Source organism: Caenorhabditis elegans, chromosome X (genome assembly GCF_000002985.6).
Source record: "Caenorhabditis elegans chromosome X".
In the NCBI taxonomy this organism is placed as follows: Eukaryota; Metazoa; Nematoda; class Chromadorea; order Rhabditida; family Rhabditidae; genus Caenorhabditis; species Caenorhabditis elegans.
The window spans coordinates 8,247,991-8,272,800 of NC_003284.9; the positions used below are offsets into that span (position 1 = coordinate 8,247,991).

At 33.5% G+C, this 24,810-nt stretch overlaps 3 protein-coding genes and 7 non-coding genes across 10 annotated transcripts; 4 read left to right on the forward strand and 6 right to left on the reverse strand.

Moving 5' to 3' along the window:
- Window positions 1–130: 130 nt before the first annotated feature.
- Window positions 131–4,468, reverse strand: M60.6 (Tetraspanin family protein). The gene is made up of 7 exons (NM_076992.7): window positions 4,206–4,468; window positions 2,679–2,751; window positions 2,249–2,388; window positions 1,827–1,962; window positions 1,563–1,669; window positions 601–727; window positions 131–557 (listed from the first exon to the last, which is right to left on the reverse strand). Exons 1-7 carry the CDS (start codon window positions 4,262–4,264, stop codon window positions 447–449), a joined length of 753 nt encoding a protein of 250 aa, NP_509393.3. The 5' UTR covers window positions 4,265–4,468; the 3' UTR covers window positions 131–446.
- A 2,119-nt stretch (window positions 4,469–6,587) lies between these two features.
- 21ur-13210 lies at window positions 6,588–6,608 on the reverse strand. Its single transcript, NR_071649.1, has one exon.
- A 3,146-nt stretch (window positions 6,609–9,754) lies between these two features.
- Window positions 9,755–9,900, forward strand: M60.11. Its single transcript, NR_071650.1, has one exon. It is a non-coding gene; the product is annotated as an Unclassified non-coding RNA M60.11 (non-coding RNA).
- Window positions 9,901–10,007: 107 nt separating this feature from the next.
- Window positions 10,008–13,185, reverse strand: M60.7 (SOCS box domain-containing protein; the record flags this gene model as incomplete). Its single annotated transcript, NM_001373386.2, has 8 exons — window positions 10,008–10,619; window positions 10,667–11,030; window positions 11,088–11,598; window positions 11,831–11,932; window positions 11,980–12,066; window positions 12,338–12,436; window positions 12,717–12,791; window positions 13,141–13,185. 8 exons carry the CDS (start codon window positions 13,183–13,185, stop codon window positions 10,496–10,498), a joined length of 1,407 nt encoding a protein of 468 aa, NP_001359992.1. The 3' UTR covers window positions 10,008–10,495.
- Window positions 11,515–11,621, forward strand: M60.13. The gene has a single exon (NR_071651.1). It is a non-coding gene; the product is annotated as an Unclassified non-coding RNA M60.13 (non-coding RNA).
- A 175-nt stretch (window positions 13,186–13,360) lies between the features above and the next one.
- On the reverse strand, window positions 13,361–13,581 carry M60.9. Its single transcript, NR_071652.1, has one exon. It is a non-coding gene; the product is annotated as an Unclassified non-coding RNA M60.9 (non-coding RNA).
- Window positions 13,391–13,581, forward strand: M60.10. Its single transcript, NR_071653.1, has one exon. It is a non-coding gene; the product is annotated as an Unclassified non-coding RNA M60.10 (non-coding RNA).
- Window positions 13,582–14,429: 848 nt separating this feature from the next.
- On the reverse strand, window positions 14,430–23,031 carry cutl-29 (ZP domain-containing protein). Its single transcript, NM_076994.5, has 11 exons — window positions 22,907–23,031; window positions 21,843–21,879; window positions 21,690–21,798; window positions 21,555–21,636; window positions 19,599–19,751; window positions 18,780–18,939; window positions 17,641–17,728; window positions 17,495–17,584; window positions 17,257–17,338; window positions 14,942–15,092; window positions 14,430–14,764 (listed from the first exon to the last, which is right to left on the reverse strand). Exons 1-11 carry the CDS (start codon window positions 22,931–22,933, stop codon window positions 14,571–14,573), a joined length of 1,173 nt encoding a protein of 390 aa, NP_509395.2. The 5' UTR covers window positions 22,934–23,031; the 3' UTR covers window positions 14,430–14,570.
- On the forward strand, window positions 14,828–15,035 carry M60.12. The gene has a single exon (NR_131731.1). It is a non-coding gene; the product is annotated as an Unclassified non-coding RNA M60.12 (non-coding RNA).
- F13B9.10 lies at window positions 20,611–20,830 on the reverse strand. The gene has a single exon (NR_071654.1). It is a non-coding gene; the product is annotated as an Unclassified non-coding RNA F13B9.10 (non-coding RNA).
- Window positions 23,032–24,810: the final 1,779 nt, after the last annotated feature.

Sequence of the window (24,810 nt, forward strand, 5' to 3'; positions counted from 1 at the left end):
AGAGCTGTGAACTTTTTCACTTTTTGAAATTGACATTAACAACTGGATCTGGAGAGAAAATAATTGTTTTTTTCATAATGTTTTCTCTAGTATCTGATACTACTGTTTTGCTTAATTTCTGAAATATAACTTTAAAATCACGCGATGCACCTTTATTGCAATGATGACTGGAAATTTATCAATAAAGACAATGGAGACATTTAAACCAGTAAAAATGGTAATTAAAACGAATAACATTTACTACCATTTCGTTATTCGGACCGTAAATGTTGAGAATCTGTTTTTGGTTTTCATGAAATGCTGATATTGGATTTTAAATAAAATACATGAATTGAATATCGCTCTACGATGAGATTAAATGCACTACGCATGGATTTGATATTATGCAATGTTGAACTTGAATTTTGATCTTTGATTTTCCATTGTTCATCTCTATTTTTCAGTTTCTATTGCGTCGATCCGTTCGGCAAAGACGAATACGTGTTGTTTTCTTCCGATTGATTCAATGGTTGCATCTCAACAGTAAGGTCTCCGGTAGCACTTTGATCGCCCAGTTCCTGAAAAAAATGAAATTGCATAAATCTTCTTGATTCAACTAACCTTCAATGGTGAAAATAGCGTCCTTGAAGCAACGACGCAAGTGGCGATCGAAAGAAGGAACTCGAGAATCGCGGCGGCGATGAGGCCGGCATCGAGACGATAGTCGGTTCCAAGGCGAGTCATTCTTCTGTAACATTTCATGATTTACAGGAGCTGGGATATGGAAAAAAGTTTCAATACGCAAATCAAAGATATTTTAAGACAAAATGCACATAATATTTATTTAGTTACAAGTTTTTTTGGACTATATTTTGTGAAAAACAAATCTTTTGTAACCACTGTTTCAACTAACATTATCCAGAAAAAACTACTAAAATATAAATTGATCAAAATTCAAACATAGAATTTTCAGATTAATTTCTGGATAGGTCAGAGTAATTTTTAAACGTTAACATTCACTTGTTAAGTGTACATTTTAGAGGTATCGTCAGTGAAATTTTTTTTCGTCTACTCAAATGTTTTTACACTGAAAAAAACAGTAACACTTTTCACAAAATTTTCGAATTTTTTTATTTGCAGTTAAAATAGTGTTAAAATAAGTTTTGCTTTCCATGACCAACAACAATTATATATTATTTTATTGTGTTTCAATTGTTTGTGCCTGTACATTTCAGGGATTCAAATCTTGAGTGATGCTTGACGTTTCTCAAAAAGTGCACATTTGTTAGAAAATTTGCCAATGAACCAAAATAGTGTAAGAAAAATTTTGAAATCTAAAATTTCTTTAATTATTTTATTATGTTAGTTGGTCATGTAGACCATTATAAGCATTATCAGGACAAATGTACACGTACGAAACCCCAAAGTTTCTTCTACTTTTCTCCTGAGAAAGAATTTGGTTTCACAATTTTTACAATCAATTTTTTTTAACGGTTTACAAAACCTGTATTTTTGTGAATCAGAGTCAAATTTTCAATTGATCTCGATGTTGAATAAGTCTTCCAAATACAAAACTAGCTTGCCTTCTCATTGCGTCATCGACATGATCGCCACACATAATTTGACACTTGCTGTTCGACGGAAATGACGTGGCAAGCAAGTGCCAGTCGCACTCACCCCAGCATTCATGCTGAAATTGAATCCTTGTTTCTGACTTTTTTAGTAACGATGAAAATTTTTTATATTTGATTAGAGATGTGAATGTAAGAAAAATATTTGCTCAATGTTCAATGTGTTATTTTTCCGGAAAGCATAAAATTCCACTGGAAAAACGTAAGAAAAGTTACCTGATAAAAATGAATATCGAAACTTGAAACTGTGATGATTGCTGGGACGAAAATAAAAATGGAATGTATGCACATGACAAGGTACGTGATGACAAGTCCCCGACGGTAAGAAGCACTTCCACAGATGCCGACAAGCCTGAATGAAAAGTTGTTTGCTTTAATATATTATGACGAATCGTAATTACACTATACACAAATCATGGTTTGATGCGTAAGATTGGATGTGACCCCTATAGTTTTTTTTCCTTTTCCAACGCTCACAAATCACGGTTCAGTCATAGTCTTCCATGTCTCAATGCTACTGCGTCTCTCAACTCGAGCAAACAATGAGCATTTCTCTTGCTTTTGATTTTTCTTAGTCAGTCATCTTCTTAATTTAGAAGCTACTGAGCTAGAAATCATGGAATTTTGATCTAACTGACCCCACAAGAACAAAGTAGAATGAACAAATCTCCTCGAGCCCGTGTAACCGAATTGTATTTATCCGTGTACTTGCATAATCCGCCAAACCACTGAGCACAATCATGATTATACCGAGAAAGACATGAACGTTTGCCAAAGCCTGAAAATTATAAATATAATATTTGAAAAAATAGTTTTCAGAATTCTAATAAATTTTTAATTTGTTGAAAATAATATAAAAGTAGTTATAGAAATATATAGTAATGTATCGTAGCAAAATATTTTGTAATAAATTTTATGACGCTTTTGTGAACTTTCAATACAGTTCGTGTCGTAAAAATATGAATTTCAAGACATTTTTCAGAATGCGTGAATAACCCTTTAAATTAGTAATAAAAGATTTTAAATTGAAGTTAATTTCCTAAAATTTAATTGGTAATACGGTCACACCTTTAGTAAGGACAACATTTTGACCGTCGTTGTTTCCGATAACCGCCCTTCTTTTAGATGACTGAGTTGTAACCTGAAATATGAAATTTTTATATAGTGATAAATGTTTGCGAAAAGGATTGTGCAACTGATAGGCTTGATAGGCTATTTTTGATTTAATATCAAAAAATTCGACATAAACTTCTAAACTGCTTACAAATTATGAGCTTTCCAACACTTTTGTGTATCCGTTGGAATAGTCATTTTAAAATACAACAGGCTGGATATTGCAAGAATTTTGAGTTCGGTGATAGCAGAAGGTCAAGAATGGAAAATTTCTCCAAGTGTCCTACGCAGCACCGCCTCTAGGAACATATGGAAAAGAGGCGGGGAGAGCACAAAAGAGCACATGAAAGGTAGAAAATCGACGGTCTGTTGTGCTGGCGCTGCGCAATGTATACAAACATAACGGACAGAAAGAGAGGGAGGGGGTGGGGGAGGGGGGGGTGAATTTGAGAGGTTTTAAGAAGTGATCGGCAAAGAAAAGCTACAGATACTACACCGCGGGGTTTGAATTTTTTAAAAAGTTAACAAAATGTTAAACCGGCACGTATTTTGTTATAGAAAGGTCAGGAGTTTTTCTGGCAATGTAAACGGCTAATTAGTTGTTTTTTCTTCAACTAAAATTTTAAAGATTGTTTAGAAACAAATCTCGAGCGGCGTAAATTTTACTTGATTCATTAAGAATTTGTATGTCTTTCCTAAAAATTAGCCAGTGGGGGAAACAACTAAAGCCCAATTGTGTGATGCTAAAATTACCAAATATATAATAATAAAATGTTTGTATTTTGAAAATAGTGTAAATTTCGATTAAGAAAATGCAAATTTTTGCATGTTCAAACTCCTACAACATTGAATGAATATTTAAGAAAAAAGAAATTATGAAACCGGAAACAACTTTTTTTTTGATTGACGACTTCCAAAATTGAGGAAAACAGAGTGTTAAAAAGGTTTTTGGTAATTTAGTCATTTGAGCAACACAGGAATTTTCTAATTTCATATCATTTCCCTACAGACCGTAGTTCAACTTTAATTAATCTGCTGATTTGATATTTAAATTGAGAGGCGCAAATTTTGACTGAATTTTGAGTGAACGTTTTATATGCCTTTGTTAAAACCTAGCTACTGCCTAAAAGTTGCGAAACTATTACATTTCATATATTTCAATAAAAAAGGGGTATGAAATATGCGTCAAAAACCGGAAAACCAGTGTGTGCGGGCTGGTTTGTTGGTTGACTGGCAATTTATTGAACGAAAAACAGAGATTGAGAGTTGAGAGATAGATGACGCAGATGGTTACAAAAAATAATATAAGACTCATGCAATGTTTTGTTCGTTCTGCCACGTAGGAAGTTTAATGGAATTTTTAAATTGAAAAATAAATTCATTCGAGAAAATGTTGCGATTTTCTTCCTATTAATGCTAATAAAAGTCATGTGAAAATAATATAAAGAGTATAATGATAACAAAATAGCACAAAAACAATACCTGATACTTGTGAGTGCATTATGGGGCGGTGAGGAATCTGTTGAAGTGGAAGTGCACATTTCTGTGAGATTGACGTTCACATAGAATACTAGTAAATATCCACCCGATTTGTCCAAGAAGTGGGTGTGCAGGTAATACAAGGGCAATTCAGGGGATGGGAAAAGGGGTGTGAAGAAAAGTGGAAGGATGAGAGGGGGAGGACAAATGGGGTAAACGAAGAATGAAATCAGCTGCGGATAGGGAGGTTTCGCGGCGGATAGCAGCAGCAGGACGTGCGCGTCGACACAGAAGAGATCGAAAGAGTTAGAGACGCAGATGTAGAGAGAAACTGACGACGTCGGGGAGTGAAGGAGTAGACGAAGGAAATGCAAGGATGGAGTGTTGTGGTGAAGTGAGAATTAAAATAGTAGGGTGAGTGGTAGTACTAGTAGAGATGAATAACTAGTTGCAATTTTTGACGTTTAAATGGAAGAGAAAGTAAACTGGCAGTGTGATTTTGTCTTCTCGCTGTCTCTTTTCTTTTTGTTTTTCCTGTTTCATTTTTCATGCTCACCGAGCACGCTCTCTATGTTCTGTTTTGTTGTCGTTTTTGTGTTCCTCGATTTTGCCAATTAAAAAAACTCATTTTGTCACTTAGAACATTTACAAATAGTCCTTAGCATAAATACTTTTCAAAGAGAAAGAACAAATAATTAAGTTTCTACAACAACAAAAAAGAATGCTGGGAGCTTTGTTGAATTTTTCTAATACTAAAAACATACCTCAGCAAAGTCACTAAAAATAAATTTATTTTTCAAGTCGATAAAATGGGAGCTGTGGGAAATTTCCCATGGCAACACCAACGGAAACATTCAAAAAGCCTCGATACGAGGCATTACAGACGCCATTTTAAGTTCAATTTGAGGAAATACTACTGCCTTGTAATATTACTTAGAAATCCATGATTTTTTTTACAGACTTTAACTGGCTCCAGGAATCCCAAATTTAAAATTAGACCTCTCGAAGAAGTTTTAAAAACGGAAATTAGAGTTATACTTTGCTTAAGTTTTCAATGTTGCCAAAAATTCTGAGCTGGTCATTTTTTTAGGTTATATTGACAACTGGAACATACAAAAAATTTGAATATTTGTAATATGTGTCATAGTAAAATTGAGTTTTTTGGGGTCAGTTTAAATTTTTCAAGGCAATAAAACATTTTCGATACACAACCTTACAACTACAGAATGTTTCAGATCACAAATGTGAATAACGTTGAAAAAGGAACAATTTTGATTATAATCTTTCTCTTCTTCTGTTTTCTATGAATCTAACTGAAAAAAACTAGACGACGACTAAAATTAAATGAAAAAAATTCCGGGCGCTGCGGCATCAAGTTGTTAAGTAAATTCAAATTTCAGCTAATTCGTTTTTATTTTTTGGAATTTTGTACCATCAGAAATTTTTTGAGAAATGAAACTTCACTACATAATTTTGGATACAGTTCAAAATTTAATACTAGAAAAATTGAAAATAATTAAAGCTTCGATTAATTTACGACAGAAACGGAGGAAACTCACATTCTTTTCGTTTTCTTTGTCAAATGACGATTTGAGGTTAAGTTGAACTGAATTTGTGTTTCAAGAGGCGAAATCAAAGTGTGACCTCCTAATTTCATGCTTCTTATCATCAATTTTTATATAGACATTTATTTTCTGTACCCTTTTTCCTCCAACATACCTCATTTTCTCCTCGATTATATCATACTCGGTTGGGTGGCACTGCATTTCTTGGCGAGCTGAAATCAGTGTTATGAACATAAAAGCAAGTGAATGCAAAAACAAGACATGCGAAAAAAAAAACTAAATTGATAACAGACTCGTTGTATTTTTTATTAAAAAAAACGCAAATGTAGGAGAATACATATTTTCTAAAAGAATGAAATGGAGAAAAATTTCAAATAATAAGAGGGACAATTATCGACGAAGTTTATAATTGCTAGGGTGAAGTAGTTGAAGAACTGCTGTGACGCAAGCAGATTCTCGAGCAAGTTTTTTAGAAATGTTTTCGAAATAAAAGCTTAGAGCAAATAAATAAATATTCTTTCAGCTTCAACTTAGCCTGAGTTGCCGCACATTAGCACTAGAAGAAATTTCAGAAATGGTTTTGATTTCATTGCCGACCAATAGTTTGAAATGATTGAATATAGCTTTTTAAATGATTAAATTTGTTTTTACAAAAAAACACATTTCTTATTTGTTTAAACTAATTGTTAACAAAATCTGAGCATATTCAAATAGCTAGTATGAAAAATATACAACTTTACTCGATCATTAAAAATTTGAGATGAAAAATAATTCTTATTATGGATGTACTAAATTTTTAAAAATAATTTGGAGTTTTTGAAAAATTCACAGAACTTTCGCATCTGCAAAACCCTGATCTAATTCAATTAAAATAATTGAAAAACAGATACAAAACTTGAGGACAAGCATAATTACAAAAATAATAATTGAAGCGAGCAATGAGCAATGGACTTTTTTAAATTGTAAATGAAATAAGATCGAACTTATAAATCTTCACTATGATACTTTGAACTATAATTGTTTTTTTATGAAAAGTTTACTCAACTCGGCTACTTTTACGCATTTAAAGTATTTCTGAAATTATATTTGGTATAGAAAATCGAACTAGAAAAATGAGGTTTGAATCTAATATGAAATTATTTGATGGTACGGTTTTTATCATTACTAGATATTTATAGAAATTAGTTTATTTTCACAAAATATACAATATTTAAAAATCTAGCTGAACAAAAACTGGAAAAAGTAATACGGTGACTTGTTCGTCAGAATCTGATACTTGATAATAATCAAATTTGGAATTTACGATGAATAACGCCAGATGTTTTTATAACAAAATTTTCTGAGTGGGTTAGCAAGAGAAATTCACCTGGAATCATCCGATTACAAAAATCAAAATATATGATAATCCATTTGATAAAACTTAAGAAAATTGCAAAAACCGACGGTTTTTTTGTTTTTATGCTTCATCTCCTCCTACTTATAGACTTGTTAGAAAATCGAATCAACTTTGAGTCACCGCTTCTAACAAAAAAAAATGATAGAATTTGTTGGGAGCGCATCATGGAGCACAACACATCATAGAGATCAATATTTTCATATGTGTCTTAGAGCACACTAGAGATCATTAGAAATGCTTTGAATAAATTAGTTTTTTTAACATTTCATCTTTATGTTCTTTTAATACACAATTTCTCTTATCCAGAAAAAAAAATGATGAAGACACTCATAGATGAAAACGACTGGATGCATGTCCTTCGAGAACAAAAGAATGGGAGTAGATAGAAGAAACGAAGAATAAAAAAGAACTGTATAGGTTTTACATTGAAGAATCTTGACAAGAAGACACTCGCCACGCGGTAATATGTAATGTCACAACAGAACATGCGGGTGAAAGTGATGACATTGAGGAGAGGAATTAGGAGAAAAAGAAGCTAATAGAGAATGAAAGATGTGTTAGTTAAGAAAAAGATAGAAAAGGTAATTTTCAAATTTTTATTTTTTAGTAATTAGAAAAGTTATGCCAATTATGGTGATGAACATAATATATCATATTGTATATATAATCACCATTATTATGGTGTTCATATTGTTTAGAAACTAATCTTTTTGAAATTTTACTCGTCAAAAAAAAATTGCAAGATTTCTCGTTTAATGAACATAATTTGCATTTCATCGTTTGTTTATTTATTGCAATAACAATATCAAATCTCAAACTGATATGTCATTTGAGATGTATATATAATCATAAAAAATAATAATTTTGGAATGGGAATTTGACAAATATTTGGGTAATTACCAAACCTTTTTTAAAATTTCAGCTACTAGCAAAAAAAGTCAACGAATATCAGAAACACATGATTTCTCTGAAAAAAAACATTAAGCAAGGCAAACGAACTGAAACTGAAAAATAGCAATAAAACCAGAAATTGTAATAGTTACGAACATCATTACAATTTTTTTGTACTGAATTATCTTGCAAATATTCGTAATTTTTTAAAGATTTTTGAAAAAAAAACATTTGATACACGTCATAACTAAACTCGCGCTACTTGCAACAATTTTTGGAAGCCAAGCAATCATTGACGTAAAATTAAATCCAAAATGTTTGTTGTCCAAATACACATATAACTGGTAATTTCAGTGATTACGTAATATGTTCTATTCTTCTGTTAACTAAAACTAGAATTATTAAAGCTACTTTCAACAAGCGTTATGTATTTTGATAGTTTGCAAGAAAAATTGAAGAAATATGCAAGTCAGTTCAAATACGATGATCTTCTTTTTCGAAAAGCAGATTGGCAGGTGAACGCTTTTCTTCGTTTCACACAGCTTTCATTCTCTTTTCCAGGGCTGTGCGGCTGGTAACTCGGCTGGTAGTGAAACGTTGGAATTTTTTGCAGTGTGAACAAATAACGATTTGGAAATAAACATACAATTTGAATAGGCTGGATCTTAATTCAAATATTCAGACAATAAAATTTGAATAAAGTTCATCCACGGCTTAGAAATACAGTTTAACCATCGGCTCGGCTGGCAACTCGGTTGGCAGTCGGCTGGTTGGTTGTTTAAAAGCGTATTTCTAAGCCGTGGATGAACTTTTTTCAAATTTTATTGTCTGAATATTTGTATTAAGATCCAGCCTATTCGAATTGTATGTTTATTTACAAATCATTATTTGTTCACACTACGAAAGGTTCCAATTTTCTCAACCAACCGAGTTACCAGTCGCACAGCCTTGCTCTTTTCCTTCTATCTTTTGTGCATATTTTTTTAAACTTGATTCACGAGTATTTCACAAGTGTTTCACGAGTGTTCCAAAAACTTCAATCGTTTAATGTTGCCGTTTAAATGTCGAAATTTCTGAAATTTATGACTCAAGATTGAGGAGTGATCGTATTAAACGCGAGCCAGATAATATTGAAATTTTATAAGACGGCAACGATGTAACGTAGACGTAAAAAAACACACTTTGAGCTTTACATTGATGAGGAAATCAGTACGTTATCTTTTTTTTGAATCTGAATTCAAAATGTCTCAATGTAATTTTTATTTCATTTTTATTTTGCGAAAATTGCTACCATGAGGAAAAAATCAGTTTAACCTCTTCCTTGGTCTTAAAAAAAAGGTTTTATTATTTTATGACAATGATACAATAATCTAACAAGTGAAAGAAATGTGATTTTAGATTTTCAGAATGCTTGGGACAAAAAATAGCTGTTGAGAATTACGATTTCTTTATTTTTTGAATAAACTATTTACGCATGTGATATATTTCAAATCGACACAAATTTCTGATCTCAGTCTGTTCTGGTTTTGTACTTTCAAGTTCACCTTTGTGTGTTACTTGACACATTTATTCTATGATCTGTCCTTTTGACCTTTCTGCACTACGCCCATCAGATGTTTTGCAGAAAAAAAGTTCATTGCATTTCACTAGAAGAATAACCAAAATACTTTGTTATCAAAACTTCACAGAGCAGCGGAGATATTAAAAACCATTCAAAACACCATGAAATGTTGAAAAAAATCACTCATCACCTGTCTATGTTTACTCAAATCAGTGATGTTTTTACTAACGGAGCACAACATATGACGTGGTCGTGCTTTCGGTTCCTCAAGTGGATAAAGATCCCATCCTAACGGCTGACTACTAAAAAACTATGATTTCGCAATACTTCATTGCTGTACTTCATATTCGTACGTGACAGTTTGAAATTGTTTAAATTTACAAAAAACGTGATAGAAGCAAATTTTTTATTGTTTTCAAAAATATTTGTGAAAATTGTTTGTTTTGTTTGCCAAATAAATAAGTCATTATTATGTACATACAAAATAAAATTGACTACAAACAATTGCAAAATAAACATAATAATTATAATTTCATAATAATTATAATAACAATTAGAATAATAAATATTACCGAGAAAGAAATGAAATTGTGAAATCAGTGTGAGATGTCGTTATCCGTTTGTTCTAAAGTGATGTGACAGAAAGTGGGGCAATTTGTAGCTAACAGTGAAATGAACAGAAATTGGTTTCGCAAGATGGAATTCAAAATGAAATGAGGTAACAATGTGCTGGTTTTGTACACTTCAACGATGGGTGATGGATTCAAAGAAAAACAGATAACATTGATTATGCTACACAAATGTACAAGGCGTGTTATATACATATACAAGATGCATAAATCAGATTATGCTTTAAATGCTTTGTTTTTTGGGATCTGGGCTATGGGATAAGACCCAATAGGTAGGCTTTCAAATACTCTGGGATTGGGAGGGTTTTGTACTCGGAGGTTTGTACTGTGTCTCTAATTTGAATACGGCAAAGGTGTTGGAGACTGTGTGGATTTCTGAAAAACAGTTTCATTTAATTTTTTTTTCAGCTTTTCCAACTTACTTTGCTCTTTCACTGATATCCGTCTTCAATTGTGTTGGCAGCGGGAGTCTCTCGATTGCCTTGTTGTCATACTGCTCACCAAGCCCCAAAAGAAGTTCCAGAACCTCTGGCTGATTTTGAAGAGCAGCCAACTTGAGCACATTCCGTAGTTGTCCACGGCAGTCGTGAAGTGGATTTCTCATAACAACCTTAGCTCCATGAGTAATAAAGAGCTTCACTACTTTTGCGTCGATGCTGTCGTTCGAGCGGAAGTACTCAACAAATGGGCTTTTCAAGCGGGACCCATCTGGGAATTGGTGTTGAAGATTCATATCAGCTCCGTGCTCCAACAGAAGCTCCACGATTTGGTATTGGTTGAGAAGACCTATAAAATTGCAGTTTAGTAGTCAATGAATGATTGAAAAAATACAATTGAACTTACTTGAACAGGATGCCAAATGAAGGCATGATCCAATGTAGGTGTGAACGGCATTTGGATTTGCTCCAGCGTCGAGAACAATTTTCAAAAGATGTGGATCATCCTTCAGAACGGCAATATCAATTGGAGATGGTTTCTCATATTTCTCATCCATATTAACATTACTTCCATTTGCAATCATAAACTTTACAAGGTCATGATTTCCAGAAAGAAGTGCAAAATGCAACGCGCTTCTAAAATCTTGGCGTTCTGGGCAAAGTTTGTTGATATCCGCTCCATACTTCAAGAGAATTCGGATGGCTTCAATACCTTTATCTCTCAATCGGCAAGCTTTCATAATCGGTGTGAGCCCTTTTCGATCGAAAACATTTGGATCAGCTCCAAACTCGAGAAGTAATTCCAAAAAGTTTGTGTCCAAAGGACTGACTTGTGTGATTTCTGGCCCGTCAAAATAAATGGCATTTGCGTTAGCTCCGTTAGTGAGGAGGAGACGGGCACAGTCATAGTGACCATTCTGAAAGAAAATAACCGTCTTAGAACTAATATTTGAATTATTTTGTTTTATTATTCAAATTAATACAGACCTGAGGAAGGTTCGAAATCGACATAGTGATTTTGATTGGGAACATTTTCAAATCATTAGAACAGCGACACAATTTTTGGTCTGTGTAGACTCTATCGTTATCAATTTGACAGGTTTATCAGAAAAATCAATGTCTACTCTTGTCAAAATAAATAAAATTTACCTTGATAGCAAGTCGAAGTGGCTCGTCAACATTTTCGCGTTGTGGATACTTGTCTCCAGCACGGAACTCTGGAGTCTCGTACTGTTCAACGACTTTCATATACTGAAAATCTTAAATTGAAGTCATAAGTTCATTTTTCAGACACCTACCTGTAGAAGCAACTTGATCATTCTGTAATGTCCGTGTTCAGCACAAAGATGAAGCGCAGAGCAACCAATATTGTCGACAGCTTGCACCTGGAACTCAGTTTTTATAGTGTATTTCTTGATTACTCACGACCACCCCCCTGATAGTACTAGTTTTGTCCGTGACTTGGAGCATGTTTTCTTAACATTCCATCTGACTTATGACCGCTTTTTTGATGTTTGTCAATGATATATTTAAAGGGAAATGAGACGATTGAACACATTTCAATTCACACTAATTTATCGCACAAAACATATAGGTTGTAGTTTTGTTGAAGATATATGTTGTAGTTATTGAAAATTAAAAAAATTAAAAACTTACCTTGGCACCGAGATTCAGAAGAAGTTTTGCAGCGGCTTGGTAGTTAATGTAACAGGCGTAATGAAGTGGTGTCAACCCAGCGGTGACTTGTCCATCAACCTGAAAATGAATTATGGTCAGAAGGCGTCACATTGTTTCCAGTGTTCTTTCTATCTTTTTTCGATCATGTCCTTTGCAATTTGCAACCGGTTCTCGTTTTTTTCTCGATTTTATGATCATGATCTTTTATTGACCACGCACACCCAACCAGGTGGCAAAAAATGAAGAAAACGGGTGGAGTATAAGAGGAAAAACAAGAATAGTATGCTCCAATCTTCGACGCGCCAACGATTAGTTGATAGAAAGAAAACAAATGCGAGACAAATAAACAAGAAAAAACCTGTGCTCCACGCAATAGGATGTAGCGGATTTCCTCGATCGGCGCATAGTTTGTGATTTTGTCGGCAAGTGCTCTCTGAAATTTTGGGACAGTTGGTCAAACGTGTTGAAATTCAGACTTGGGAGTTGAGTCATAAAGTATTTTTAGTGGGCTTATCAAAAAGTGAAGGCTGCTAACGATACGTATGATTTAAATATATATTGGAAACATCATCCTAACATTGGAAGCTATAGAGGATATAGTGGATAATAGTGGTTTTGAAGTTTTACAAACAATTTTGGCCTAAACTTCAGAACTTTTGAAAACTGATGGTTCATGTGGCATCATCAATGTATTTTATTTTTTAATTTTTGTAGTCGAAAATTATCATTAATGACATTAGTGAAGCCAGACAATTCTTTTTTGGGAAAATCAAATCGCTTACCTGTAACTGGCTTTGACTTTCAAAATCGTCGTGACTTTCCATCATGTCTGAAAATTCAAAATTAAACCATTCGTCTTTAGGTTAAAATCTAGAGAGTTAGGATTTCTACGTATAATCAAAGAAACGATAGTCTCAAAAGTGAGCAAGAAGGAACTGGAGCTCAATTGATCATGAGACTTAAGGGGCCGAACCATTGTCGAAATTGGTGGTCAAAAGACACTGTCTCGTCTTGAAGAGATTTAGATTCTGAATGAAAGGAAACGGGCGAACGGTTAGAGAGCACAAGTGAGCTAGACGAAAGTCCTTCTCTTTTTTCATCCCTCCCTCCGTCCGATCAGCTGGTTTCGACTCGTGCGGCCAGCCGCCGGGCGCCTTGAACAGCCGCGAGACACTCGGTGAGGGTCAAAGTTGATGGATATAGTGCAGGATAAGGTAGAGACACCAGGGATGAGCCGAGATCTCACTTTTCGCCTGTCCGCAATAATACCTAATTTGGTACTGGAGAGCGTCTCTAGACGGAAACAGGAATAGGAATTGGAAATAGAAAGGTAGAATCATAGTCAATAGAGTTGAAGTTGTTTGTTTGTCGTTTGAAAACAACATTATTCCAAAAAAAACATACGGGATGAAGATTTAGGATGAGAAAAAATTCGAGAAGCGTTGTGGAAGCAGTAAGAAATTTTGAATTAAGCATCTTGGCTGAATGAGAACAAAAAAAACAACAAATGGATGGCAAATCAGAAAAAGGTTTGTAATTAATGTTCGTGACATTGGAGAACAATTTCCAGTGTGTTGAAAAATAAATTATGTTAATTGTAGATCAAAAGAATAAAAGAAAACAATTAAAGTTGGTCAAGATAAATTCCAGATAAATTCCAAGTTTTTGCACAAGAAGTTTTAGAATACAATCAAACAGGTTTACGAAAAATATACATACTTTCAATGCTAAAAACTTCAAACATAATGTAGAAACCAAATCAGCAATTTAGAAAATATTGATCTGAATATTAGAACAACAATTGACTTAGACTATTGTTTCAAGTTCAAAAATAAATTAGGAAAGTGGGACTCGTTTCTTTTGTTCCCGGAACATTATCTAAAGCTTGAAATAAATTAAAACACTTATAACTCAGAGCTATGCAAAAAAAATGTTTAAGTGCAAACTTTAGTAAAGAAATTGAAAGATCTCCACTTTTTCTAGCTGCTGAACTCTTACTTTTTTTTGAAACACGTTTCTGTAATTAGAGGCGATTTCTTTAGAGAAAGAAAGAATTTGTATGTACATTTAATCAAAGAAATTACGAATTCATTGAGTTTATAACAAAAAGGCAAAAAAAGAGTGGAATGAAAAAACATGTACTTCGAATCAAAATGATTTTACAGAAAATGAAGATCATTTAGGAAAAATGGAATGAAATGAGAGTAATGAATTATGAAATGGTAGAAGAATCGACGCTGTCGTTGTCATTTATACTGCTTGTCTTGTCGGACTTTGTCCATCGCCGATAAACCACGTGAACCATCGAAACCAAGAGTGCAGTTATCACAAAAACGAAAGTGCAGGTAGCAATGAGCGCAGGTTGTGAATAGCAATGTGCCGGGCGAGCGTAGTCCTCGGACGATACTAAAAAATCACAGTTGATCTTTCTTTTCTCATATCTCAGTTCTATTTAGCGATCAAGAAAAAAGGTCCGCTTGCACCTATCATGTGTTCGATGAGACAGCGGCATCGGACCTTTGCTTATTTCTGTCTCGTGCAATAATCACCAAACGACACATGGTGTCATAAGTTCGAACTGACCAAGGGCAGCAGCTGAGAGCGTTGATTGGGGCGAGATCTCGAGCACGGTCTCAAGACGAAGCGTGGCCACATCAGTTGAATTGTCTTCGTGACGGCGGCGGCGATGAGCTGGGATCACAGGGATCTTGGTGTCCGGCTCACGGATGCATTGCTGGAAGTTAAAATATTGGAAGGGATATCTGAGTTACTGATCAGGTTCAAAGAACACTCAAAAATTAAATTCTATTTGACATAACTAAGACGTCCGTATTAGTGATGCACCCCAACATGTCCTATTGGTATATTGCAATTTTTAAACAGCAACTTCAATTTTTCCAATCATACAAATGTTTGCAAAATTATTTTACAAACGTACGTGTTCTACAGTTTTATATAAACTTCCAATACAAAAACATCAGACTAACACTGAGAAAAAGGCGGTTTTTGTAGATGTTCGAGTCCTAATTATTTGTGTTTAAAAAATTGGTAACCTAGAAAATAATGAAAAAGTGAATTTACCAAAATTGTACATGATATGTATTCACTTTAATCTTCAGTTTACATTTTTCAGGGGCTTTCACTCCAATGTATTTTTTTTTAATATAAATGACGCTTTGAAACTGAACTTTATACTAAAATATATTGAGGATCATAAGGAACCCATTTATTTGTACAGGAACTAGAACACATATCGTGGATCACGCAACGTCTTTTTCTCCGCAACTGGTTCCAGTTGTCTGACCATTATTTGTCATTACCATGCAAACTTATACCATTTTATATGGTGCCGCTTTTTGCCAAATGTTTTTTTTTCATTGTTTCTATAGTTTGAATAATAAAAACAATATTTCTAAAGTTCCATATCTTTTCGGAAATTTGTGACAAAAAATAGTGAGCTAACATAATCTTACAGCTCGAAATTTTTTTGTCGTTTCCAAATTCCTTCCTTGGTTTAATTCCAGTGAAGTTTTTATAATCAGATGGGCTAGTAGTTTATGATAATTATAAAAATGTTCTGGATAGCTTGAAATTTCGAAAATTGAGCTAGGCTAGGAACTGACGCAAAATTATGAATAACCAGAACGAATGATGACACGCTATGATTTACTTGGTGAATTTTAGATTAACTGAATGTTAGGCCGCTATTACTTAAGTCACAACTTCCAAGCATGCTTTCTTATGCTATGACATTTATAGTTTTTCGCATAAAAGATCTTTCAACAATTCAATAAAATATATACCCATCTCAATAATGGTTACCATTAACCCCCACGCATTGCATCAGTTTTTGCAAATGGCAAAATAGCTTAGGTCGAAGTGAAATTGTGAAATGACGTTTTAGCAGATATTCAATTGGAATCTCGCGTGGTTTTACAGCACCACAAGACTTGCTCAATTTTTGTTTTGGAAAACAGTGGATTTCATGTTTTCCAGTTAGCTAGCCCAGATTTGCGCCAAATATCCGTAAACAATGAAATCTGCTGGACTTAATTTTTAAAATGACAATATTGTTTTTTTATTGGAAATCTTTGTAACATAAAAGTGACGGAAAGTTGGAAAGCTTTTGATAACTGTTTAATATTGGTAAATTTGAACTTTACTTATTCGATACTCACAACGAATAAAAACAGTTATAAAACTTTCTTACACAATTTTTCTTCACTGATCGATAGTTCCAAAGTTTATCTCTTATTTTCAATTTCTAATGTTGAAAATTTGTATTAAAATGTAAAGATTTATTTTTTGGCAGCCGACAAAAAAACAACAATTTTTATAAGTATATTATGATTATATTTTATTAAGCATTGTAAACGTTGCAACACTGCCCTAAATTTCTTGAAGTTCTTCCCAAATGTTTTGAAAGTTTGAAACTTCATCAAAATTTTTATTGAAATTTTTACAATGAATTGAGGTTTTCACCATGAAGGTCTATTGTCAGTTTATTTTCACAAAAATTTATGTTCTGGCACTGCTTCATTTCTAAAGTTCTAAACTAGCAGGATTGTATGCCAAGTTGGGATCCATTTGCACGGAATTCCTACGTTAATATATTTTGTTAAAGTAATGATGTCATTGAAAAGTTACTTTTCAAAATTAAACATATAATTTTTTAATCATATAAAAAACGGAAAATCATTTTCATTCAAAAAATGACGAACTTCATCTACAAAAATAAATGTTTTTTTCTCACTCTTTTTGTTTGACTCAATGACTCAAATGTTTTCCATTGCCCTTGGGACATGTTGAACATTCTTTGATTGATACCCCACTGTTCTCCCATTTCGTGTACTTTTCTTTCGTGTCAAAATATACGTGTTTGGAAGAAAGAAACGCACCTCTCTATGACACGACTTGATGCATGGTTTGACTTGACATTCGAAATGCACAAAATTGTTGGAGGTGAATTGAAATCCGTACCTTAAAACGAATTGACATGTGCGCGAAATATTTTGATTTTAAGATTTTCCGTTCACAAAAATTGTCTAAAACAAAAATTGCCTAACATCTTTCTTTTTTCAATTCCCGGTTTTTTTATCCTTGATTTTTTTTTCTTTCTTTTTTTTCCTTGCTTACATATGCAAATAGACGTGTTTTGGGCCATTCGGTGTGGGTTGCGCACTCATTGCCGGCACGTCAATTGCCCTTGATAGTCGCACTCCGCATCTTTAAAAATTTGAATTTTGTAAAACTTTTCTATCATTTCACCCATGTTTAATTACCCATTTGAATCGATGATGTTGATCGATGCATCGGGTGAATTGCTTCCATCGTGAGCGTAGCAGGAATGAACGTAGAAATCATAAATAGCTGAAAAATATTACGATAACAATAATTATTAAAACCGCTTGTCAGAAGACGGAAATGGAAAACAGGTGATTTTGTTTTGTCTAATGTTCAATTTACGAGTGCTCCTGGAATTTTTGTAAAATTGTTCACAATTTTGTTCAGAAAAAATTCATTGGAAATTAGATACAAAATACCGTAATTTTCTATCAATAGAGTCTCTTTATTAGTGTTCCATCAATTTTTGTGACTTTTTTAAAGCTGTTTTCAGTGTTTTTTATTACAAAAAATTAAATTGTCTTAAATTTCTACATTAAACGATAGTATTTCAAGTTGAAAACTAGTAAACTCGCAATCAGGCATAAACAACCAATAATATTTCCAGCTCATTAGAAACTAATAACTTGTAATCATGTAGTTGAAAAATTAAAATATAACTTTATTTCATTTATGAAAAGATTTACAACACGCTGGAAGCAATTGCCGAAAATCTTCAAAAACCAGCCACTGCCAAGAATTTTTAATTCCCGCACATATTCTTTTCATTTTTTGTTTTTTAACTTATCGTAATTTTCCTAATATTCACACTCAGAAATACCAGTTCAAATAGTATCGCATTTTATACTGAAAAGGAATACTGTATGAGTTAAGATAACTTTTTACTATTAATTCAAGTACAGAATCCTTTCCATTTATTTGTCTGTGCTCATCGACTGCGAACTACTCTATCATTTTGTTCAAATAGGTGTCACGGACAACTCTTAATCTTTTTAATTGGCTTCTCAATTTTTAAACTCGCAGACTATAAGTTATTCTTAACATTGTTGTTGTTGTGCTTTCGTTAATGTTGGTTTCATAACACAAATACCCGGCTAAATGTGAACAAGAATTCTAATTATAGTTTTTGACATTATATAATTCCTATTCTTTATTTCGACTAATGGAAGAGAGAAAGATGATAGGTTTCTAACACTTCGAAAGAGTATATTAGCCGATGACACTCAGAGAAGAGAGATTTTGAAGCGTCACAGAGAGAAAGATGGAGCCGAAATGAGCGAGAAAGGAAAATGCTCACCTGTGTTCTGAAGAGCTATATCCAATGTAATCCGTTGCCCGACAGCCGCTTTGACCACGGGGGAGCCACTGATCCCATGGCCTTCGAGAATTTGCATTGTCAAAGCTGGGGAGCCTCCGCTTCCGGTTACAACACTGTTGTCATCATTCATTGCAGTTATCTATAATAGTGATTTTAGCAAATAGAAAGGAATTTCAGTAGTTTGTAGAGCGTTCGTTGCAATTATATCTTTAGTTTTTGTATTATTTCCAAGTTGGGAAATTTCGCGATGATTGCCCGGAATAACGATACCCGATCTCGACACTGCATATTTCAATTAAATGCAAAAGGTGTGTGCATTTATATATGTAGTACATATCAGCTTCACATGTTTCATCTATTTTTCATTTAAAAAAGTGGTTTAAAACCAATGAAAATTTAGCAAGTTGATTTTGTATATATCATCATCCTTCTTGTATATAGCAAAAATCCCCTAAGTTAGGAGTCGTATTTTCCGGACTAAATTTGCAGAATTTTCATTTGGGTAATAGATAAAAAATATTTAAAAGGTTTCCACAGACAATAAGCAGCTTCACAAATTAGGAATAAACCCAAGATATGGGTGGTAAATATTTCCAATTTCGTAATAGGTTGGCTTGTTTGCACTTTTCATTAGATTTCTTATACTTCAAAAAAAATTGTTTTATTTTTTTCCGTTCGCATTTTAATTTTAGTTACAGTTTGATAAAACATATGGTATCTGTTAAATATTATATTTGAAAGTTTTATTAAAAACTTGTTGTTTTTCTCTTTTTTTTATTAATTTTAAGTCAGTGTTACCTGCAATGCATTTGTGCCATTAAAGATTGGTGGAAGTGTGAGAGTAATGTCCTGTGTTGCATAGATACATTTAACGTTAATTGCGCTGAATCCGTCGACAATTAGTCCATCGACAGGACTAACTAATAGCTTGATACTGTAGGTGCCGCTAGTCTGAAAAAAACATGACGACGTTTCAATCTTTGGTGTCATCCCTGGAAATCATATGAGAATCGCTGAAAAATTCTAATTTCCTTCCAGTCTGATTGCTTTTTCACACTTTTAACGTGGTTTTTGAAGCTGAAATTTTTCAAAAAAATTTGTGAAGCGGAAATAAATATCACACTATGCAATGTTTCTTTTTTGTAGACTTTTTGTTCTCAGTTTCAATATTAAATCTGGTTAGTTTGTACTAGTATAAGAAATTCTGGAATTTTTTTGCAATTTCAAAATATATTCCCAGAAAAATACCAAGTAAACTTGTTTCTGTTATCATCTTTTAAATACAATTTAAAAAAAATAAAAATTAAACCACATTTCCTGAGAAACAAGAAAAAAGGTTTGTAAGTAACCCCAAATATTGAAGATATTGGTGGTTTTGTCTCAGAGCCGAATAAGAAAATACGGTAGTTAAAGCATTTTATCCAAAAAAAATCCCTTAAAAACTGGGGCTCATTTTTTAAACAATGCCGTGCCCCTCTTAATGAGAAAGATGCGTGTAACCTAATTACTACGACTGCGCAGCAAAAAAAGAGAGGGGGCATATGCATACACATATTGCAATATGAATGATGCACATTCTCTTTCTGCTCACGTCCCTTCCTTCGCCACCCTTCATCACATCTTGCGTCCCCCATCACTGCTTCCCGCTACTTTTTATCCTCTTTCTTGACTTTTACCTCGAAAACTGTATCAATGAGTTTATCAACACTTTCGCATGTAACTTTTCCTTTTTTTGTCTTTTTGTAAAAATAGAACATCAACATTTTGTCTAAGTCTTTGTGTTGTTCTCTTGGGGTAATTTATCAAATGGGCTAGTTCGTCATTCTGAGGATGAAAACGGGTACAAACTAAAGAGGAAGTGGTAAGGCGAGGTTCTGAGCCTCCGCACAAAAAAGAACTCAAGCTAAGAATCGGAAAGCCTGCCCTACACTGCTCTCTTGAACCAGAAAACCGAACCAAAACCAATTCTTCTTCTTCATTCTAGCAGAAACTATTGAAAATTCTGACGAATACATAGATTTAGTAGTGGTTTCCGTGGTCGCGCCGTCTCCCCCAAAAAACCTTGCGAGAAATTTCTTCAGTAGATCATATACAGATACAGAGCAATTCATTTTTCTCGGCCACTTTTAATTTTGTGCAAATCCGATTTCTTTATCAGAATGAAAAAACTAGTACTACACCACTTGGAAGTGTTTTTTTTAATTTAGTCCTTTATTACAAATTTTATGATAAAAGATGTGCATTTGAATGTGCATTGACAGGCAACCAAAGATGGTTTTTCGAAAACACACTGGGGAGAGAACAATACTCAAAAACGAAGATCTCTAATTTCCCGCGATTGCTTACAGATTTTTGCAAAATAATAGCAGGAGATGAACCCTAATATGATAATCTTCTGCAAATCTAGTAAGATAGTCATCACTCACAAAAAAGGTATTTCAATACACAAATGTGTTCGTCACAAGCTATGCTTGACTTTGATCTACCAGATATGATACTTTTAAAACAATTTCCTCTTCGAGCTCGCCGAATAATCGCTATTTAATACTCATATGATTTGCCTGGCTCTAAAGACCTAAAACATATTTCCAGCCCCGTTCTCTATCCTCCCCACTCAACCTTAACAGGAAATTAATAATTTCCTGTAGTTCTGCCACCGACAGAAATATTTGGTCTTTTTGAGGTCTTCTATTGTGTGAGCCACCACAAACTCGTCGTTTTTTCTTCTCATTTTCCTCATTACTTTTCGCATACCTCATTGGCTACGACGGCGCACTTTGTGGAGTTAAACAGTGGTATGTTGATTGACATCGAATTAGATCCGTTACCTTTCCACCTGGAAACAAATTAGTTAGGAGCCCCACTTATTTTGTCGTTTTTTGTTCGTACCTGCATTGTTCATATTTTCTTGGGTTTTCGGTCAAAACGCCTCCAGAAAAACTTTTGGCAAAAGTGAGTGCAACTTCGATATTCGAAGATGTACATGTTACTTTCTTGTCTGAAAAAATCGTTTTCCTATTTTTGATTCATATCATATAGAACCTGTGATCAAAGCTTCTCCTTGGGCGGTGTCGATAAGCTGAAACATCACAATTTACCGAAAAATTGATTTCTAATGAAGACCTTACTACTTATTGTTTATTTCTTGAAAAATAACAAAATCTGAAACAAAATTTTACAGTTGTGTCTATTTTGATAGGTTACACTGAATTAACACGCCCTAGCCCTTTTATAATTCATACTTTTAATTTCAAAAATTGCCATCATCAACACTTTCATCTCAACAAACAAATTTTGAGCTCATAAGCAAGTCTGTTTGTTTTCTTTTAGTTGTCTCTCGTCGTGTTGCCAGTTGAATAGCAATTCTTCAAAACACTTGAAAATAAAGGTTTTTGTGTATGTGTTCATGAGACTATTTGTGTTAATTTTTGGAAGTTTTGTGTCAAAAAGTGCTATTTTTTGATTAGTTATTTTGAAATAAATTATTGAAAGACATATTTAATGGTTTTTTTTTCAAAAAACTGTTCATCAAAAAATTTTGAGTTTTCTTTCAAAAACATAAGGATTATTTTTGAACTTTCAGGATCAAATAATAATAATTTCTGAGGCTAAAGTATTTTTTTGTTTGATTTAAATCGGTACCTGCCCCAAAATGTTTTGCAACACGTTTTCCATTCATTGTTTTTAATGAAAATTTTATCAAAATGAGAGGTTTAAATGCATTTTTAGGCCTAACATTTGTTAGAAAAAAACATTAACCTCTACCAAATATGGTCAAACACGTCACGTTAAATATTCAAAATAGCTAACATTTTTGGGGCAGGCATACTACACAAGAATCTTAAAATCTTAAAAATTTAGGGAAACATTGGTAATACGTTTTGTTTAAAAAACTGGTTAATCTTGAAAGCGTCAGTATCATAGATCTGCTTTAAAGAAATAATTTGAAACTATTCAAAGTTTTGGAGTTAGGTACAGTTAGTTTCTTTTTCATTTGAACGTGCATTTTGAAAAGTGGTGGCCAAAAACATATACACATTTTCTTTATTTTTCTATAAATTAACAGTTTGAACCAATTAAATAAAGAATTTTTTGCTCTCACTCACCCATAATAACATCCAAAAAATAAACATATTCTGATCTCTTTGGTACCTAGGGACTCCTACTTGATGTTGCGTCTAAATAAAAAGAAATGTGTACAGGAAGCAAGAGAAAGAAAGGCAAAGAATGCAAAATGGTGAGGTAGGAGGTATAATTACAGTAATATAGGTTAGGCGAGCCAGTCTTCACGCCGAGAATAAAAAGAGAAAGAGGACATAGAAGGATAGAAGACGCGGTCTTTTCTCCGAGAGCGTTTACGACGACAGACGGTAAGCGATCAGAGAAGGAAGGGCTTAGCAACGTCTTCTCTCTTTTCTGTTTCACCTTAGGAAATGAGAGGGATGGAGGTAGGAGAGACGTTGACCTTCTAGGTTCTCAAGATTTTCAATTTTCTTTCCATCTTGTTTAAATCCCGAATAATCGCCTTAATCTGCATGTTCCTGGTGGTTTTGGAAAAACAGCTCGAGTTGTCGCAACAAAAGTGATTAGGGTCAGATCATGAAAAGAATCTTGAACTAAATCCGAAGGGATGATCACTTTTTGATGTCATGAGCGTTTTAGCGGGGTGCGCGACAGACTGAAAAACATTTGAAGACATATAATAACAGTGGGGATTTTGGATCTTTCCAAATTTTTGAGAAGCTATGCACCTGGCAATACTTACATGCTTTCAGATAAATACATGTTCTGATCTAAATCTAGACTAGTTGGGCTTCTTGGATTATGAAGTTGGCAAAGTGCATGATGAGGCAAGCATATGAGTGGACTAAATTTTTAGAAGTTCTATATAAACTATTTTCATAAATCTCCAAATTTAAGTTTGTAAAATATACATTCGTTAAAAATGTGTATGTTTTTCGTTCAGCCTGGTTTTATCCAGATCACACGTATTATCTTCATTTTTAATAATAACAAATTAAGAACATTTTCCTAATTTTTTAAATCAACGGTTAGTAATGTTTCCAGCTTAATGTTTATTTATGTCTAATCTCATCGTTTTGCAAAAATTGGTTACTTATGGGTTTCGTTTCCCCAGAATGTTTTCAAACCTTGTAACGCCCAAAATTCCAATTTTACAATAATGTTCAAACACAACAAAGCTTCAGAATAATGTAAAGCTTCAGAATAATTTTCCATTTGCAGTTTTCAGAACAATTTTTCAGAATTCTTATTTTCAGTTTATTTTTGCATATCCCATTTTTGTCTTTTTTTGCTTTTACAAATGCAGTAAAAAACAACTGAACATTGCTTAATGCCCTTATATGAATAAAATATTAAAGTATCAACTTTCCTTATTATTTGGGATTCTGATCTCAGCCTGTAAGCAACCTCCCGCATTTTTTTGTTATTCAGAATATGAAATGACCAAATTGCTCTCTTACAAAATACTCAATTCAACATTCAAATTCAAAATGAGTTCAATGTTTCATTAAAGCTCAATATCACATTCTCATATAAAATGTACACAATACACGCACACAATAGACTTCTGGTAGCGGCAACCACTTTGAGTGCACGTTTCCGGCCAAAATGGCATGGATTTCTGAAACTGGAGCCAACGAAATAGGAATGCATTCTCTTAGGCTTTCCACCTTTTGTTCGCTCAATGTTCTGATTTGAGATCGCAATTCAATTTGGTTAGTTATCGCGACTGTGTCATGAGGAAATCATGCAAAAATAATAATAAGGAACTCATGAGTTCATATTTTTTAGAATTGGACACATTTTTTCACAGCGGAATTCCGGAGGACGAAAGCTTATTTATTCATTAATAGAAAGTGTTCAATTATGTTAAAGCTATTTTAATTTTCAAGTAGTATTTTGAAAGCAGAAATTCACAACGTTTTTTGAAACTTTAAAAGAAAATATGATCATATTTTCCTAACAAGAAGGATCTATGGTAGTTCAA

Coding starts and splice junctions, on each gene's coding strand:
- M60.6 (NM_076992.7), bottom strand. CDS start 4,264: ATGTGCACTTCCACTTCAACAGATTCCTCACCGCCCCATAATGCACTC. Junction 2,389..2,678: donor AAATGTTGTCCTTACTAAAG/GTGTGACCGTAT, acceptor TATAATTTTCAG/GCTTTGGCAAACGTTCATGT. Junction 1,963..2,248: donor TTCTACTTTGTTCTTGTGGG/GTCAGTTAGATC, acceptor CTTTTCATTCAG/GCTTGTCGGCATCTGTGGAA.
- cutl-29 (NM_076994.5), bottom strand. CDS start 22,933: ATGTTTATTTTTTGGATGTTATTATGG. Junction 17,339..17,494: donor AAACACGTCTATTTGCATAT/GTAAGCAAGGAA, acceptor ATTCGTTTTAAG/GTACGGATTTCAATTCACCT. Junction 15,093..17,256: donor TCAAGTCGTGTCATAGAGAG/GTGCGTTTCTTT, acceptor TTTAACTTCCAG/CAATGCATCCGTGAGCCGGA.